General features: G+C 50.5%; 1 protein-coding gene across 4 annotated transcripts in view; it reads left to right on the top strand.

Annotated features, from left to right (window-relative positions):
* The window catches only part of ANO7 (anoctamin 7), a 79,363-nt gene that overhangs the window by 3,862 nt on the left and 55,961 nt on the right, over window positions 1-19,540 (top strand). For 2 of the 4 annotated variants that reach the window (XM_056808617.1, XM_056808615.1), the window contains exons 2-3: window positions 4,727-4,867; window positions 10,755-10,809. In XM_056808617.1, coding sequence (XP_056664595.1) covers window positions 4,841-4,867; window positions 10,755-10,809 — 82 coding nt within the window. In that variant the 5' untranslated portion in view covers window positions 4,727-4,840. Of the gene's footprint in view, window positions 1-4,726; window positions 4,868-10,149; window positions 10,239-10,754; window positions 10,810-19,540 lie in introns of those variants that run through there. The other 2 variants (XM_056808616.1, XM_056808618.1) reach the window with 2 other exon arrangements.

Here is a 19,540-nt window from a genome sequence, read left to right as displayed (position 1 = left end):
GGGAGCTTGCAACGCAGAAGACCCGGGTTCAAATCCTGTCTGCTGTGAGCCCACATCAGCTTGCAGAATGAGGAAGACGGGATTCGATGCAGGATCCTTGTGGACATTACGGTCAGCAGGAGGGGGACGGAAACACCCACAGAGCTACAATCACCGGAAATGACAACGCAGTGACAGCGGTGAGGACCCTCGCCGTGTCCTGGGGAGAGAGTGCTGGGTCTGGAGTCCAGAAGATCTGAGTTCAAATCTGGCCTCAGACACCAGCCGGTGACCTTGGACGAGTCTCTTAACCTCCGCCTGCCTCGGTTTCCTCACCTGTAAAATGGGGATAACAATAAGAATAGCACCCACCTCCTGTTGTGAGGATTAGGTGCGACGCTCGTCCCAGCACCTCGTGAGTAGATGCGCTGATTCTAAGGCACGAGAGTGGTCAGGGCTGGGCAGGGGGCCAAGTGACATGCCAGGAAGTGTCTAGGGTCAGATTTGCCCGGAGGAGCTCCCTTCGAAGCGTGGGACGGCAGCATTTCGTTCCTGCGGCAGAGACGTGCGCAGGACTCTCAGCCGAGCTGTGTTCGAGGAAGGATTCGCACCCAGGTCTTCCTGGCTCTCCTACCAGGGGAGATGGGCTGAAGCACAAGTTTTCAGTCATGCGCACGAGCTCCTTGTGGGAGGCCAGGACTCCCCAAAGGCCCATTTACAGAGAAGACCGAACCCCAGCTCCTCCCAAGGCAGGACCAAACTATTCTCCTCTCAGCAATCCTGACCTCGATCCGCGGATGCCAAATAGGCGACGGTCGCCGCAGAGAAATGGGCAGCCAAGAGCCATCCCTATATGGGGGTGCGCGGGGGGGTCCCGGAGAACAGAGCCTTTGACTGAGCTTTAAATGGGGGCGGGAACTGGGGAGGCCAAGAGGGACAGTGGAGGCCGCGGGGAGGACAGGGAGGACGTGTGGGGCACGTTCAGGTCTGGCTAGAACGAGGGGGAGCGCCAGACTGAAAGGAGAGAACTCTGGCTTCTCCCAGGCTTGTGGGGAAAGGAATGCGGATCCTGGGGGTGTGGAGGGGGCATTCTAGCCCACGTTGGTCCAGGGAAGAGGTGCTGAGCCCGCTGGGCTCGATGGGCCTCTAAGCTCCCCGCGTGCCTTCCCGTGGGACATCCACGGACGATTTCAACACCACCAGCGGGTCTCTGCGTTAAAGGGGAGTCTTCTTATGCTAGCCCTGAAAGATGGTCCTCATCTAGTCTTGGCTAGAGTCAGGAAGATCTGAGCTCAAATCCAACCTGAGACATTGACCGAGGGGACCCACTTAACTTCTGCCTGCCTCAGTTTCCTCTTATGAAAATGGGAATAAGAATAAGACACCCCTCCCAGGGCTACTGCAAGGAAGGAAGGAGGGAAGAGGGAGGGAGGAAAGAAGAAAGGAGAAGGAGGGAAGTGAGGGAGGGAGGGAGGAAAGAAGGAAGGAGGGAAGGAAAGAAAGAAGGAAGGAAAGAATGAAGGAAGGGAGGAAAGAAGGAAAGAAAGGGAGGGAGGGAAAAAAAGGCGGGAAGGGAGGGAGGAAAGAAGGAAGGAGGAAAGGAAAGAATGAAGGAAGGGAGGAAGGAAGGAAGGAAAGAAAGGGAGGGAGGGAAAAAAGGCAGGAAGGGAGGGAGGAAAGAAGGAAGGAGGAAAGGAAAGAATGAAGGAAGGGAGGAAGGAAGGAAGGAAAGAAAGGGAGGGAGGGAAAAAAGGCGGGAAGGGAGGGAGGAAAGAAGGAAGGAGGAAAGGAAAGAATGAAGGGAGGAAGGAAGGAAAGAAAAGGAGGGAGGAAAAAAAGAAAGGCGGGAAGGGAGGGAGGAAAGAAGGAAGGGAGGGAAGGAAGGAGAGAGGAAGAAAGGGAGGGAGGGAAGAAGGAGGGAAGAGAAGAAGGAAGGGGGGAAGGAAGGAAGGGTGGGAGGGAGGGGAGGAAGGGAGGGTGTAAAGCAGGAGGGAGGGGAGGAAGGAAGGGGGTATAGGAAGGAAGGAAGGAGAGAGAGGATACAAGGATAGAATGTTGCATCCAAAAGGAAGTTTGGTGATGATCTCATCTGCTCATTCTATGCTTGGAGAAACCGATCCAGAGAGCTGATGGGATGTGCTTGGGCTGAGTTGGTGTCCAAGCCCAGCCACTGGTTATGTTTGTGTTGGATTTGCCGTCAGGACGACTTCTGACCTCTCTCAAACTGGGTGCCCAGGCAAAGCTTCTGAACTGGGTTTTCCCTTCTGTAAAAAGAGGAGGAGAGCACAACGCATGGCTGTGAGGAGTCTTAAATGAGATCATATATGTAAAACACTTCGCTACATACATGTTACTTTTTTAATATCAAGCATTTTTTTCTCCCTACCATGAATGGGAAAACAGAAAAGAACTACCAAATCCATGTATCCTATAACAGTAATCAAGTCAAACAAGCCTCTCTGTTGGCTGCAGCCCCAAATCTGGGACTCATTCTGCATACTTCTTTTTTAACCCTCATCTTCCATCTTAGAATTGATACTGGGTATTGGTTCCAAGGCAGAAGAGTGGTCAGGGCTAGGCAAAGGGGGTGAAGTGACTTGCCCAGGGTCACACCGCTGGGAAGTGTCTGAGGCCAGATTTGAACCCAGGACCTCCCTTTTATAAGCCTGACTGTCAATCCTCCGAGCCCCCCTAGCTGCCACTTCCTTATACTTTCAGACAATCATCTCTCTGTCATGAGGAGGGCAGCGTTCTTGTCAGTCCTCTGGAATCATGGCTGACCATTGTATGGATCGGAGTCCTTAAGCCTTTCAGAACTGGTCTATTTTAATAGTATCAACATTATTGTACAACTGTTCTACTCGCACCATTTCCCCAGATTTCTCTTCATCTCCATTTCCCCCTTCCTGTTCCAACATTCCCCAGTGGATGGGAGCCTCCGTGATTTCCAATTCTTTGCCACAAGCTGGGCTGCTAGAAACATTCGCATAAATCCAGGACATTTTCTTTCTTTGACCTCTGTGGGGCCTCCTAGTGGCCGGCATGGCTGGGTCAAGGAAGGCAGAGTCCACATGGCTTTCCAGAATGCTTAGACCCATAAGCAGGTCCACCAACAATGCATGGATGCCAGTTTTCCTGCAGCCCCTCCAGCATTTGTGGCTGTTAGCTACTAGCAGCCGCCTGGCCGCAAGCTTCTGAAGCCGACGGCTGCTCTTTCTCTCTCTCTCTTGCTGCTTCTCGGAGGCCCCTCGAGGAGGCCTGGCCAAGATCCTGTGACTTTCCAAGAGAAAATGGAGTGAAAAGGTCTCGGCTACGCGAGTGAGAAAACGGGATAGACCGTCCCTTCTGCCAGCCCGCCGAGGGGAAGTGAGTATCCCGGAAATCCAGGGAAGTCCTTAACAGCGAGCGCCTTCCCGCGTGAGGCCGGCTGCCTTGCACAGGCTCCTGGGCAGCGTTCGTGGTGCTGAGGGGCTCCCCGGTGAGGCTGGGGTGTCCCGGATGACCGAAGGCCTATCCTGTACGGGCTTCCTCCCCCACGGCCAGCTCAGGCAGCCTGCTCGACATCGGAGAGCAGCGGATGGGGGAAACGTTCCTGGATCAGCAGGTAGCAGAGCCGGCCCCTTCCCCTGGCCCTGGGGAAGGACGGAGCGACTGGACACACTCCTAAGCGTGGGCAGTTGTTGGCCAGATCGTGGCGCCCAACGCTTTCCTTTCTTCTACGCCTCCGCGGCTTCCATTAAATCCCAACTAAAGCCCCCCCTTTAAAGAAGGAAGCCTAATTCCGAAGCCTCCCCGTCATCGTTTCCCGAACGCCGCCAGTCTGTGCCCGGCTTTGCACTGCTTCGTGTCCGTGTGTCTCCCCCGCCAGACTGAAGCCGCTCGAGGGCAGGGACTCTCTTTGGCCTCCTCTTGGGCCTCCAGGGCTTAGTCTAGGGCCTGATCGCCTGGCCAGTGACCCCAGTCGTGCACGGGGCCAGATGCCGTCCAGTCGGGGGATCACAGCCGCGGTCGGACTTGGGCTCCTGGTCCGTCGGGTCCTCTTGGATCCTCTGATCCGCCCTCTCGACAGCACGCTGGCCTCGGGGGTCAGGAATCCTCCGACCGTTGCCAGCTTCTCCCCCCGCTTCCTCCTCCGCCCCATGAGGCGCTTGGACTCCGCAGGCTCTGAGGTCTTATTCTAGCACCCCGTCTACGTGCCTCGGTCATTCCCAAGCCTGAGAAAGAGACCCGCCAAGGGCCATCCGGCCCCGCTCGCTGACCAGCCTCCCCGGACCTGGCCCACGGGCCCTTTCCCTCCCCTTCTGGCCGCTTCTCCACACCTCTCGGCCCCTGGAGCTGCCTCTTCGTTGGCGCCCCGCTTCTGCGGTCTCCTTCACGCCCGTAAGGCCGCTGCGGATGGTGCTCCTCACCTGCTCGAGGACCGTCTGTCGTCTCCCTGGCCCAGGGTGGCGGGTCTCGACCCTGGAGGCAGAGAAGATGCCGGCCTGCGCTAGAAAGGAGCTTCTCTGAGAAGTCTCTACTCCAAAGGAGCCACGGACCCAAAACGGGATCCCTTATCACTAAGGGGATTATTAAGTTGGATTTCCTTCTAGGGCTACTACGAGGAAAATAGTGACCACAGTCGTCTCCATCCACTCCCTCGGGTGGCCTGGCAGTCCTTGGGCTCCTCACACACATCGCCCGCTCCCGCCTGTCCCAAGAGCTGCCTAGAAAGGTCACCCGTCGCTCTGTCTCTTCTCCACTCTAGATAGAGAGTGCCTGTGACCTCCCGACGGAATAAAGGAGAGAAGATGCTTGGGGAAGTCCTGGCAAAATGATGGCCCCGTTCTGATTAACAACAGCCACAAGACTCCCTGGGAATATGAAGCACACTCATCCACTCCCGAAGGTAGGTACCCTCTGGGGACAGAGCAGGGGAAGGTAGGTTGGCTGGGGCTTCCTGGCCTCTCCTCACCCCTTTGGGCAATAAACGGCACCAGCAGTCCAGATTTCCTAAACGGGTCCAATAAACGGCACCAGCAGTCCAGATTTCCTAAATGGGTCCAATAAACAGCACCAGCAGTCCAGATTTCCTAAACGGGTCCAATAAACGGCACCAGCAGTCCAGATTTCCTAAACGGGTCCAATAAACAGCACCAGCAGTCCAGATTTCCTAAACGGGTCCAATAAACGGCACCAGCAGTCCAGATTTCCTAAACGGGTCCAATAAACGGCACCAGCAGTCCAGATTTCCTAAACGGGTCCAATAAACGGCACCAGCAGTCCAGATTTCCTAAATGGGTCCAATAAACGGCACCAGCAGTCCAGATTTCCTAAACGGGTCCAATAAATAGCACCAGCAGTCCAGATTTCCTAAACGGGTCCAATAAACAGCACCAGCAGTCCAGATTTCCTAAACGGGTCCAATAAACAGCACCAGCAGTCCAGATTTCCTAAACGGGTCCAATAAACAGCACCAGCAGTCCAGATTTCCTAAACGGGTCCAATAAACAGCACCAGCAGTCCAGATTTCCTAAACGGGTCCGAGAAAAACAAAGTCACCTTAGCCAGCCGTCCCCGGGGCCCGACTCCTAAGAAACACGCGGCCCTGGGCGCACGCTTACCTGGGCTTCAGTCCAGACATCACGTAAAAGCCATCTTTTGGCAGTTAAGAAACTGACTCGTGTACTGTCCCCGGCTCAGGGTCTCCTCGGAGCTAAACTCACATGGGACCACCCCAAGGAGCCCAGCGCCCAGCAACAGAGCAGGCATGGAATCGGGGCTTATTGACTGACTGATGATTGTGCCCCACCCAGAGTTTATTTTGAGAAATCTGGGAATAGAGCTCATTTACAGAAATGCAGCTAGCAGGGCCCCCGGCTCACAACCAAGCCCTTAAGAGATACCAAAAAAAGTAACTCTAACGAATGCACTTCAAGTACGAGGTGGCCTTTTCTTCACTCCACTGACAGAGCAGAAAATGCGAAGCATCCCAGAAACCCAGAAACAAACGTGGAAAACCTACAAAGGGGTATAGGACAGTCCATAAGCAAGAACACCATTTTCCCCTCTTCGTTGGGTCCTCCTTTTCCAGTAGAGTCCAGAATTCTCCAGCCTCAGCCATCCCTTGGGGTTGGATTCCCTTCAGAAGGGAACAGAACTTGGAGCTTCCCGCAGGGCACCTTAGTCCCTACTGGAGAATCCCTGTCTCCTTCCTACAATGTCTTCATAGTCTCTCCAGAGTAATCGTGACTGGGATTGCTCTTGCCTCAAAAGGGAATATATTTTGGAGATCCTAGAGAAGGAGAAGTTCCAAATTGCTTGCTCCCCCGTGCCATGGCTGTTCTTAAAGTTTGAAGAAGAGCCGGGGAGGGAGGAATAGATTTCTCTTGTTCTCCAAGGCAAGCTGTTCAGAAAGCTCCTCTTCTCTGGTTGGAAGTTGCGGTTCTGCAAACTCGCCAAATGGATAGTAGTTGAGAGTAACCCCGTAGTGTGTGTGGTGCAGAAAGCGGCCTTCCCTCGGCCGATATTCTGGGATCCCACTGCCTAGGAAATCTCCTTCCTCTCACCTAGGAGGCAGGAGTGGAAGACCGGCCTCCTCCATAACCTCATCTCTTGGGCCAAGTGGGCAAACACATGCAGCAGGATACCCCCCCAGGGCCCAGGTTGGTGCTGTCTCCTTAACTGAGTAAAACTAACCTCGGGTCATTGCTCTTGGCATTTTCAGAGAAGAGAAAATAAAGACTAATGATCTCCGTGATCTCTTTCACTTCGGGTCCCAGGCAGCTATTTATTCATTTTTCTCATTCCTACATAACGTCCCTTCCCTCCCTCCACTCAGTTTTTTCCACTCAGATCTCCCCAGAAGCAAGCCCAAAAGGTAAAAGCAGAAAAAGTCTGAGCCCAGTGAGTGAGTTGACTCACTTGTTAGCCAGTGCTAAAAGGAGGCTTTTGCCATTGAAATCCATCCTCCCAGCCAATCCTGACAATCACTGACAGTTACCAGGAGCTCTTAACAGGGTGCCAATGGGTGTGCCTATGTCCTGGAGGGAGAGGTATTTGCACTTGATTAGACAACGACTACCCTGACCCATACCGAGATTCCTTCCACTTCCCCTTTAGTGGGATGTTTTCTGAGACCCTTGAGGGTAAGGAGTGCTTAGTATAGTGCCTGGTACATAGCAAACCCTTAATAAATTACGTATTTATGGATTCATCCATCTATTAGCCATTCATCTACCCATCCATCCATCCATCCATCCATCCAGCTACCTATTATCTGTTCATTTACCTATCCATTCAGCCATCTATTTGCCTACCCATCCAACTATCTATCCATCCATCCATCCAACCATCCATCCAGATACCTATTATCTATCCATCCACCTATCCATTCAGCCATCTATTTGCCTACCCATCCAACTATCTATCCATCCATCCATCCAACCATCCATCCAGATACCTATTATCTATCCATCCACCTATCCATTCAGCCATCTATTTGCCTACCCATCCAACTATCTACCCATCCATCCATCCAACCATCCATCCAGATACCTATTGTCTATCCATCCACCTATCCATTCAGCCATCTATTTGCCTACCCGTCCAACTATCTATCCATCCGTCCATCCAACCATCCATCCAGATACCTATTGTCTATCCATCCACCTATCCATTCAGCCATTTGTCTACCCGTCCAACTATCTATCCATCCGTCCATCCAACCATCCATCCAGATACCTATTATCTATCCATCCACCTATCCATTCAGCCATTTGTCTACCCGTCCAACTATCTGTCCATCCGTCCATCCATCCATCCAACCATCCATCTAGCTCTCTATATAGGGGACTCCTGTGATTGAGACATTCCATCAGAAAGTCTCTTCCATTGTAAAGATTAAAATTTAGGGGAGACGGGGAGACTGAGGCAGGTAGAAATTAGTTTCTCTCTGCAAGGAGTATTATATTTTTTTAGAGGTTTATTGAAGATTAAGGATTAAAGAAAATACAGGGTAAGAAACACGTGTCCAGGCCATAGAGTGGCCTAGACCTAACCTCACCTACATTATGAAAAAAAGCCAGGCCTGCCCCAAAGCGGAAGTCCTAGAGCGAGAAAGGAGACTCTCAAAAGCCTTTGAATCAGCTTAAATACCTTCTCGATCTCTGCCCAGGTGAGATTACAAGGCATTCTGGGGAAGTGGAGCAAAGGCTCATGGGGATTATAGTCCTGTATTCGAGTCTATTTTTTACACCATAGCATTTCAAAGTTGAAGATATCCAATTCCTACCTGAGGAAGGATGCCCTCAAAGATGTGCCAGCAAGTAGCCAGTGCCAAATGGGGTGGGAAGGGAGCAGCCCTTTCCACTTTGGAATATTCCTTATTGTTAGGGAAGAGAGTTCATGCGAACCTCAAGCTTAATCAGAACTTCTGCCTCTTGCTTCTCCTAGTTCTGCCTTTAGGCTTATTTCTCTCCCAGCTGATCTCTCCAAGACAGCTCCTACGTGGCCCTGCATCTTTTCTTCTCCTAACTAAGCCTCTCTCACTTCCTCATACCCTCCTCCTATGGCTCCTTGCTTTTCCTCCAGACTCTCTTCAGAATATCTGTGCCAATCGCTAAAGGTCTCTGTGGGCACAGGGATGAGGACTCACACCAGAGTGCCTGGTAAAGTGCTCTGAAAACCCTTTGAGGAGCCCTTGAGGTCAGCTGTGTGTCCCACCCTAGAAAGGAGAATCATTCCAACCTGTGCTGTTCTGGGCTGTTTATAGAGTGCTTGGATGTGCCATGCAATGAGACCCTTACCACCACCTGCCCTCCCTCCCCTCAGAAGCTTGGACAGGGATCTTCAGCCCCATTTTAGGCATAAGAGAACTGAAGCTCAAAGGGATGAAGGTCACACAGTGAGTCAGTGGCATGGCAACCAAGGCCTCAGCCCCAGTGCCAGTGTTCTGAACATTGCACAACACCGTCACTCCATCAGTCAATCAACACTGATTAAGCTCCGCGTACAGGCACAGTCCTAAGCCCTGCAAACATTGGCACAAACAGGAGGAAGGATAAAAAATGGGAGAAGGCCGTCCCTTTCTCAAGTGCTGGTCTGGTTCTGTAGTCCCTGATTTTAAGAAGATAAAGAAAATTTGGAGGGGATTCAGAAGGGATTCATTTGAAAGGATGACCTTTCAAGAGCCTGCCTACCCCTATGAGAAGGATCTAAGACTTCCTTAGTCTGGACAAGGTCAGGACTCCCCCAAGACAGCTCACCATGGCCAGACAATACTAGCTGGGGTTTAAAGCATGCGTTAGGAGCAGGTAGGTGGTGCAGTGAGTTTGGCGGCAGGAAGACCTGAGATCAAAGCCTGCCTCAGACAGACTTTCTGGCTATGTGACTCTTGTCAAGTCACTTGATCCTGTTTGTCTCAGTTTCCTCACCTGTAAAATGAGCTGTAGAAGGAAATGGCAAACCACTCCAGTATCTCTGCCAAGAAAACCCCATAGGATTTCAGAGACTCGGACCCAACTGAAACAAACACGCAACAATATAGATTGCTTTAGGGTTTGCAAAGTGCTTTCTGGTATTATTTCAGCCTAAAACCTGGAAGGTAGAATTAAAATTGTACTCATTTTGGAGGTGATAAAACTGAAGCTGAGAAACATTAGGTCACTTCCTACCCATCACAAAGTAAGTGCAGCTTGAAAGTTTCTGGGGCAGGATTTGAATTCAGGTCTGCTTGAATCCAAGTCATCCAACCTCCTAATTGCACCTAATTGCAATTAAATAATGTAAAGAAATTAATAGTATGTGTGTAGCACCTTCGTATTTTTTACAAGCTCGTGGCCTAACTGAGTGGGATGAGCACCAGCTCAAATAGATCTTTGGCCACTCTCAAAGGATGACGTAGGTGCCGGCTCCTCTATTCCTTTCTCATGAGAGGAAGTGTTGCATCCAGCTAAGAGTGTGAGTGTTCACAGACCTCCTCTGATCCTGGTCCCTGAATAGAACTGGCTCCTCCCCTCATTCACCATTGGCTGGTTACTTGAGAATCACACCCCACAATTCACACCCACAATTGTCCTAATTATTCAAGTGGGGTTAACTCGGTTCCATCCTCTTTCTCATATCCTGTAGCTCTTTAACCAATCAGAACAAGGACTGGTTCCGTCTTGTTATCTTTCCGCAATCGGAAGAGGTAGATTCTCTGCCGCCCTCAAGGGATCTATTTTCCTAAGGGGAGTCCTTGTTATCTCTCTTCCTCCCTCTCTGAGCCTTTCCGCACTGTAAGCTCATTTCTATCCCTTCTATCTGGGCCCAGGACTTCCGCACAAAGGCCATTCCTTGCCCGCCCTCCTCTCTCCCAACAGCCCCTGCCTCCCAGCACTACCCCTAATCAGGAAGTCCTGTTTCCAGGAAAGATGGTCCCCAAGGATCAGGTTTCCCCTCCCTCAGTTCCTTCTGGGATGTTTCTTTCCCTCTCATGGCGTGTCTCCTCTCCACTCCTTCAGAGACTTTCCCCAGACCCTAAACTGGATTCAGGCAGCCAGCGGGGCTCCCCGGGCTTCCCAGCACGGACAAGTAGCTCCGTGGGTGCCATTCATTTTTCCTTTGGGTGGGACGATAGAGCTGAAAGGAAGTCCTGGGGGAAGCCTGGAGCGGACGGTCCAACCTCCTAAAGATGGAGGCGGCCATGGCGACCGGGGCTTCCCCGAGGTCCTGGGCATTCCCTGCCCACCTCCCGCTCAGAAAACAGTCCCAGCGTTCCTCACTTACCCTCTTGGTCTGTCCTCTCTTTCTAGATGCCGACTGGACGTCATTGTCTCCTAGACTTCAGCCCCAAACCGGAAAGGATCGGTAAGCTCCAGGACCCCGGCGGGGTGATCATATGGATGAAGGGGCATAACTAGGGCAAGGCGATAAGGATGAGCAAGACTTGGCTAGTCATAAATACGCCTGAATTCACTAGGGAAAGTGTTTCTTTCGCTCTTGTAGAACCAAAGGAGGAGAGTAGAACAGAGATGCCCAGTCCTAGAGTCCTAGAGTTGCAGGGCTCCAGCCACCCTTTCACCCACACTGGAAACTAAGGCATCCTATCCCTTTTGTCCATCAGGGCACTCACTGTGTCTTTAAACCTTGCCTCAGCCCAGTGATTTCCACACGAAAGGCATTGAGGAAATAATTTTCTAAATCATTGTTGATGAATTAAGACCATACAGATGAGGAAACTGAGGCTGAGATTTAGTGACTCATCCAGGCCCGTTCCCATAGCTAGTCTGAGGCAGGATTGGAATTCAGGTCTTCCTGCTCTTACCTTGCAACCCTAAAGCCACCCCCCAGGCCTGTTAGAGCTACAAACCTGGATCTTCTTCTGAGGGAAAAGCCAGAGGGAGGTGAGGGAGGAGGAGCTGGAGAAGGAGTTACTTATGCCTACTCTGACCCTGGAAGAAGAGAGGCCATCTTTCCCTCACCTGGTCAGAGATTTGGGGACGATAACACTGAAGAAAACATTGATCCTTCTCTCAGAGCCCATGGCCATCCGTATGTTCCCTTTCACAGGACCTCAGCTCCAAGTGGGCAAACTCTTTCTCTGGAATGTTAGCCAAGCATAGGGGGGGATTGTGTAGCGGGATGAGCACTGGACTGGGAGCCAAAGGCCTGTGGCACTGCGGCATCTTTCAGGTGACAGGGACTTGGAAATCTGTCTACCCCCAGATGTGTCTTAGCAGATATCCTCTGTAGGAGGACACCAGAGCCAAATGGAGTCCCTTCCCTTCTGATGCAGCCCATTCCACTTTGGCCTAGCTCTAGTTTCTAGAATATTTTCCCCCACATCAGATCTCAACTTCCCTCTCTGTAACTCAGAATCATAGTCATAAATTTAGATTCTTTGAAATCTACCCTTCCAAAATATAGGTGAAAGTCGCTGTTTTTCTCACCACTAACAGATTCTAAGAGCAAGTGGTTCTTTCTCCTCAAAGCTCCTATCATAACCTACCAGGTCCTCCTTCTTGAGCAAAATAATGTGTAAAGTAGCAGCTTATGTATCTTACTGTTTTCTCCACCTTCCAAAGAATAAAATAATCCTTTTGACTAGCTGTTCTGCCATGGGCAAGGAAAGAAAGAGAATCCAAATTCCTCATTGCTATCTTCCAGATCAGATTTATGGTCTGTCTTCCAAACTCCTCATCCATTTCTTCTTTCTGACCTGGTGGTCTGCTGTAAACTCCCACAGAGACATTACTCTCTTTCTTTCCATTAATTCTCACTCAGACCCTTTCCACCATGCTTTCTCCCCCTTAGCTCCTGGATGATTTCACCACGTGATGTTATTTCATTACCCTTTTCCTGGAGTTAGAGTATCAATGGTCAAATAAGTCTATAGAGGATAATTGGAGGAGGTGGATGAAACCATTAAGGAGATCAGGGAAGGCTTCCTGTAAGAGATGGCACCTTATCTGAGGTTTAAGGGATCCCAAGAAGTGAGGAAGAGCAGAGAGGGTGTGTTCTAGGACTGGACAATAAGACTGCAAGGTCAGCTCAAGCCAGATTGTGAACGGAAACTGCCTTTCAGAAAGGAAAGACACCCTTGGAGTGCCTCTAGAGAGCTATGACTTATTCATCTCCCCTGTCTCTGAAAGGACCACAGATTTCGAGTAGAGAGGAACCTTAGAAGACCTTCAGAAGTTAAGTGACTTGCTCAAGGACACATAGGTAGAAGACATCCAAGGCAGGATTAGAACCCAAATCCAAAAATTAGGGCCTACCTTAATAAAGAGGGTGAGGACAAAAGATCTCAAATGGAGCAAGCAAGCAAAGTTTGGGCAATACACAGAAGCCATGAGCCAAGGTAAGACAATGAATAAAAAACTAAGCAGATAACTGAACATTCTCTAGAATTGGGAATCTGGGGCAAGTCCACCCATTGAGAGGAAGCTTCTCATGCACCTTTGGCTATGACAGAACCACTGCCGGGGGCCTCAAGGTATGGCCAGCTCAGAGCCTAGAGATAAGGAGTATCAGAGTGATGGTCCGCTGGCCAGCTCAGCTGGGGCAGGCAGCCAGAAGCAGAGATGGACTCTGACTCCCAAATAAGCCTTGTTTGTACAGTAGACACAATCGATACATGTTAAATCAAACTGAAGATTAGCCCCAAATTAGCCTCCTGGTTACTGAATCCTTTTTGAGCAGAAGAGGACACTGTTCCTCTGTCAGCAAATCCCTGTCAAGACCCTTTCCTGATCTTACATCAACTATTGCATTGCTCCCAAGTACTCCCAGGAGTGTTTGTTTCCCAATGGGCCCCGCTCAGATTGGCCTACATTTTACATGTCTGTCCTTGACAACCCTTTTGACAGGCCCTAACTCTTGCCTTCCCTCCTGGTGAGTTCAAATCCTAGCATGACCCCTCACTTAACATGTCACTTGGCTTCCCTGAGCCTCAGTTCGCCTCTCTGTAAAATGAGGGAGATGGGCCTAGTGAATTGCCAAGTTTTCTCCCAGCTCTAAAGCTATCTTTTGCCCTGTATCAAGTCTGTTCAGGAAAAGAATCCCCTATTGTAAGCATTTATTCCATAGCGGGGACTGGATGGAAAATCCATCCTCTGACATACACTCAGTTTCTCCAAGACATTGAAGGGCACCATCGGCCTTTGAAGAGCATCATTGTCCCTGGTCTCTTCTGGAAAATCCATCCTCCGACATACACTCAGTTTCTCCAAGACATTGAAGGGCACCATCGGTCTTTGAAGAGCATCATTGTCCCTGGTCTCTTCTGAGAAATCCAGTCTCCAACGTACAGCCATGCAGGCAGCCCGTTGAGTCCATTCATATTTCTTGGACAAGCCTGCAAAGATGGTTTAGCGAGCTGGGCCCAGAGCTGGGTAGGGAAAGAACTGGGTCTTGCCTCTTTTTTTTAATGACCCAAACTAATTACAACTATAAAAGCTCATGCCTTTAGTATGCCTTCTTTAGGAACTTGGAAGAACCAAACTTATGACCAACCCACAGGACGATGGGAGAACATATGACAGGCATAAATGGGCCATGCATGGAAGGAGCAGCACAACACGTTATTGAGAACACGTGTGACCAGAGAAGGAGGCAGTTCAGGCATGTAGTGAAATCGAAGAATAATAGAGAGCCTCATGCTGGATGAGTCACCCCACCAGGCTAAATGGCCTAGGAAAAGGCCTCATGTGCATTGGATAGATCATCTTTGGAGCATTTATGAGAGGACATGAATAAGAGTCATCCAAAGTACAGATAGGTGGTAATCTGCAGTGGCGGAAGGAATACCCACACAGGAAGATCATGGCTTCCCTGGAGTATGTGTAACCAGACAAGGAAGTGTGTTGGTCATGCTGCCAGAAAGAGAAACAACAACATGGGCCACCTGAGGATGGCCCTGGCATCCTCGAGGTACTAAGCAAACGGAAAGAAGTCCTTCAGGGCCTTGGTTAGGGTGAGAGTAACCCAAGATGAGATGGAGGCTACAGAATCCCAGAACATCATCACTGGAAGGGACTGAAGGGACCATATCAAGCCCCCCCCGGAACCTAACCAGAACCCCCTTCACAGTACTTTTGGGAAGCCCCCCAGTGAGAGTGAGCCTGCCTTCTCCCCAGACAATCCATCCCAAATTGGAACATCTCTGGTCATTAAGAAGCTTTGTATAATCTTAAACTTAATTCTGCCCCTCTGAAACTTCCACCTGTTTCCCTTTGGTACCAACCAGCCCATGTGCTTCCGATGAAGGCGTTTGTTGATGGCTCTTGCCACATAGATGAGAGAGGGCAAGAGGAGAAGGGGGACTGGGCAATTCTTCATGCTGTTGGGAGGATGGGAGGGGGTGAGAAGATAGGAGAGGTAGGAGCAGGTTATAAAAGGTGAGAATCAGCAATTCAGACTTTATTTCATAGGAAATAGGGAACCAGGGATTTCCAAGTCTTGCTGAATCCATGCACAGTGTCCAGAGATTCCTTGGGTGCAAAAGGATGGGTTAGAGGCTAGACATGTGAAAGCAAGTTAGGATGCTCTAACCAGTCCAGGTGAGGAGAGATGAGAGCTGGACCACAGTGGTTACAGTCAAAGGAACAGAGTGACTAATAGATGGAACATCTAAGAGAGACATTTTGGAGATACAGTCAGCAGGCCTTGGCAACCAGTCGGATTTGGGAGAGGGAAGAATGGAAGCTGCTTCCCAAATTAGGAACTGAGATGACTTAGAGGATGGTGTTTTCATTCACAAAAGGAAAGGAGTTCAGGGGATTAGATATGTCTGCAGCCCAGGGGAGGTAGATGACTCACCAAAAAACTCGGCAGATGGCGGCACCCAGGAGTAGAGCCCATTGGCATGTTCATGCTGAGTAGAGACAAGAAATGCCAGCCATCTCCACAGATTGGAGGTTTGAAGAATCAGATGGTGTCACACAAACAGTCATCTCCCTGGCCCTTTTCTGCATCTTGATGGCTAAAAGCCTCCCTGGATCCTTGCCTGCCAGTGCCCACCCTGGTCTCCATGCTCCACAGATGCCCAAGAACCCTTATAGACAGGGCCAAGGGTGTGATGGCACGTTGGCCTGACCTGACCCTAGGTTGGAGAGTGGTCTTAAGGGAAAGGTCCTAGCATCATAGATTGAGAGATCATTCGAGTCCAGCTCCTCCTGGTTGGGATAGCCAGGCAAAGATGTGAAGTGCAAAGGTGGAAATAGAGGGACAATGCTCAGGAGAGAATTTGGCAAATGGTAGAGTGGATAGAGCACCAGACCTGGAATCAGGAAGATCTGAGTTCAAATCAGACACTGACCAGGTTAGGTGACCTTGGGCAAGTCACTTAACCTCTGTTTGCCTCTGTTTTCTCATCAATAAAATGAGGATAATAATAGCATGCACCTCCCTGGGTGGGGTGAGGATGAAATGAGATAATGCTTGCAAAGAGCTTAGCACATTGGGGCCCTCTAGGACTGTTGGCAATGAAATGTCTGCATGAGGTAGGAATCCACAGGAGGGGAGGAGATGGCAATGGAGACAATGTAAAGTGAAGAGGCCCAATGAGGAGTCTTGGGCAGTGCCCAGACCTGAAGGGTGGGGTGGCCAACAGAGATAAACAATGAAACTGAATGTGCTCCCCACAGTGAGGCACCCACCCGGTCCTCCAGGGTAGAGTACCGAGGCAGGGACTAGCTGGCCCATGGTGAGCTCCCTAAGCCCAGGCACTCTGATCTCTTAATGCCTCCTAAGATCTTGTGCACAGAGGCCTGGCTTCTTTGACTCATACGGAGCTTGCATGATGGTAAGAAACGCATCTGCTTCCTGTGCAGCTGCCCTAAAGTGCAATGGGCAGTTCTCTTGGATGTCCCTTCTGGAACCCACTCTGCTCCTCACACTGTAACTACCTCGGTCTGGCCTCTGCTCACCTCAACTTGTTAGGACATCCTAACCTGGTTTCCTGCCTCCAGACTAACCCATTACCTGACCTCAGCAGGTAGTGAGTTGTCTGTTCTCAGAGAAGTCTTTAAGTAGAAACTGAATGAGCCCTGGCCTGTGAGGGAGGAATGAAAGGGAGTCTTGTTAAGGTAAAGATGGGACTAGAAGATCCTGAGGTCCCTCCCCACCTAAGATTCTGTGGCATGTTTGTTGTATGAAGGGATGGATGGATGGATGGATGGATGGGAGGATGATGGATGTATGGATGGGTGGGTGGGTGGGTGGATGAGTGGATGGATGGATGGGTGGGTGGGTGGGTGGATGAGTGGATGGATGGATGGGTGGGTGGATGAGTGGATGGATGGATGGGTGGGTGAGTAGGTGGATGGATGGATGGATGGATGGATGGATGGGTGGGTGGGTGAGTAGGTGGATGGATGGGAGGATGATGGATGGATGGATGGGTGGGTGGGTGGATGAGTGGATGGATGGGTGGATGGATGGATGGATGGATGGATGGGTGGGTGGATGAGTGGATGGATGGATGGATGGGTGGATGGATGGATGGATGGATGGATGGATGGATGGGTGGGTGAGTAGGTGGATGGATGGATGGATGGATGGATGGATGGGTGGGTGAGTAGGTGGATGAATGGGAGGATGATGGATGGATGGATGGGTGGGTGGGTGGGTGGATGAGTGGATGGATGGATGGATGGATGGGTGGGTGGGTGGGTGGATGAGTGGATGGATGGGTGGATGGCTGGATGGATGGATGGATGGGTGGGTGGATGAGTGGATGGATGGATGGATGGGTGGATGGATGGATGGATGGATGGATGGATGGATGGATGGGTGGGTGAGTAGGTGGATGGATGGATGGATGGATGGATGGATGGGTGGGTGAGTAGGTGGATGAATGGGAGGATGATGGATGGATGGATGGGTGGGTGGGTGGGTGGATGAGTGGATGGATGGATGGATGGATGGGTGGGTGGGTGGGTGGATGAGTGGATGGATGGGTGGATGCATGGATGGATGGATGGATGGATGGATGGATGGACGGATGGATGGATGGATGGATAGGTGAGTGAGTGAATGGGTGGGTGGATGGATGGATGGATGGGTGGGTGGGTGGGTGGATAGATGGATGATTCCATTGTGCCTAGTATAGCTCTTCTCTAAAGGGAGCCCTGTCTCTGAATGTGAGCTCTTTCCCACACACACCCAAGCACCCACACATCTCTGCCACAGCTGATAAACCTGTTCCAAAAAGGTGCCTTTCATCTGGCTCAAGGATGAGGCCTGAGGGAGCCAAGGGTGTGGAGAATGTGCCTGTCTTGGGGCCAATTGCTGCAGCTTCTCCTTTGGCCACTGGAGGGGAGTGCAGGCCCTGACCTAGTCCTCCCAGGTAGCTGGGGGTTGGAGAGGGTTTGGACTGGAGGTGGAGGTTAATTTCCCTCTTCCTAGGTAAATGGGCCACTTACCTCCAGGATGACACCACCCCAGCCCTTTAAAGGGCCCCAGAGACTTTTAAACAGTGGCACTTTGTGCTCTATTTGTTTTTCTAATCTGGAGACTTTCATGTTTGAGTGCTATACTTGGAATTAGACGATAGAAGTTCAAATCCTCCCATTGAAGCTGCCACTCATATCCAGGTGACGTGGGATCTTAAGCTGTCTGGGTCTTGCTTTTAATTTGTCAAATGAGGTTGTTGTCTAAATAGCCTGTAAGGTCTCCTCTACTGAAAATCTGAATCATGGGGCAGGGGATGGGGGGAGACCAGTCTTGGAATCGGGAGAACTTTGTTCAAGTCTTGCCTCCAGCACTCACGGGTGTTTGGCCCTGAAAAAATCTTAAACTCTCAGCTACCCTGGCACCTGCCCAAGTGACAGATGAGCTGCCCATCTGTGTTGGCGAAGGGAGTTTCGATACAGATGAAAGCCACAGGTGCAGATTAAACCCAAAAAAGCCTGAAAAAAGGAAATGTATGCACACGTCACAGTCGTGGCTGGCATTTATACACCTGTTTAAGGTTTGAAAAGTGTTTTGCATAGACTCTCATGTCACCCTCAGGAGCTAAGTACCACAATTGCTCTGATCATCATTCTTGAAATGAGAAAGCAATATCTGAAGCAGGATTTGAACTCGGGTCTTTTGAAGTCCCATTGTGGAGCTCTGTCTACTCTACTGTGTTGAAAAAGACAGCCAGTCAAAGACCTCAATCCCTGTACGAGGGTTTGTCCAGTTATTGGAATCTTAATCAACCGAACAACTCCCTAGGCACAGATTTATCCCCGAAAAGCTAACCTACTTACTGCCTCATTGGGACCCCATTCTGCCACCTCGTACCTTGGCTAGTCAGCCCATCAACTAGCAGCCAAGAAGACTGCTGCGCCTTGAAAGGGAGATTCCAGGACTGTGTTCATCACAGCGTTTTGTCCTGGTTATGAGTCCATTTAGAAGTTTTCTGTATTTGAGAGAGTCGGAGTCAATTCCGGATTCAGGTCTCTGACTGCAAGATTTACCCTCCATTCATTCATTACAGCATGATAATGCTAGTCGTTTCCCATCTTTCTACATCCATTCAGACCTCGGAAAAGGAGAAAAACGAAGGACTAAAGCGATCACTTGGGAAGTGACCTTCTCGTGTCTTCATTTCAGTAAAAATATCTCAATTAATACCCTCATTTGAATAATAAAAAGCCCCCTGCCTGGGGCAGCAGCTGCCTCACTTCCAACTCCTCTTTGCCTCTGACATGACGCATCTGTGGTTATGGCTGCCCAGTCTGACTCGGCCTGCGGCACCCTCTCTGACTCCAAACTTCATGCAGCCCAGGCCCGTTGCTCCAAGAAATCGATTGTCCTGCCATGGCCTAATCATCTGGCCCTCCTCAGGTAGGCCCACCTGGCGCTGGCTGCTGCCATCTGGCCCATCAGTGCCCTCGAAGGACCCCTGGACCGTGCTGTCCGCCTTTATTTACCTGCTCTACCCTTTGGACTTCTGGGCCTTCTCTTCTGCCGTGTATTGTGTTCCCCAGTTATAGTGTGAGCTCTCAGAGAGCAAAGCTTGCCTGGTTTCCAAGTTCTTCTCAGGACTTGGCATAGGTTTAGCAAATGTGGTCAGCACCTAGCCGATGAGCAAAACCCAACACGAATT

This window comes from Monodelphis domestica, chromosome 8 (assembly GCF_027887165.1).
Source record: "Monodelphis domestica isolate mMonDom1 chromosome 8, mMonDom1.pri, whole genome shotgun sequence".
NCBI lineage: Eukaryota > Metazoa > Chordata > Mammalia > Didelphimorphia > Didelphidae > Monodelphis > Monodelphis domestica.
The sequence above is the reverse complement of the archived record's forward strand: the minus strand, read 5'-3'. Positions and strand labels throughout refer to the sequence as shown.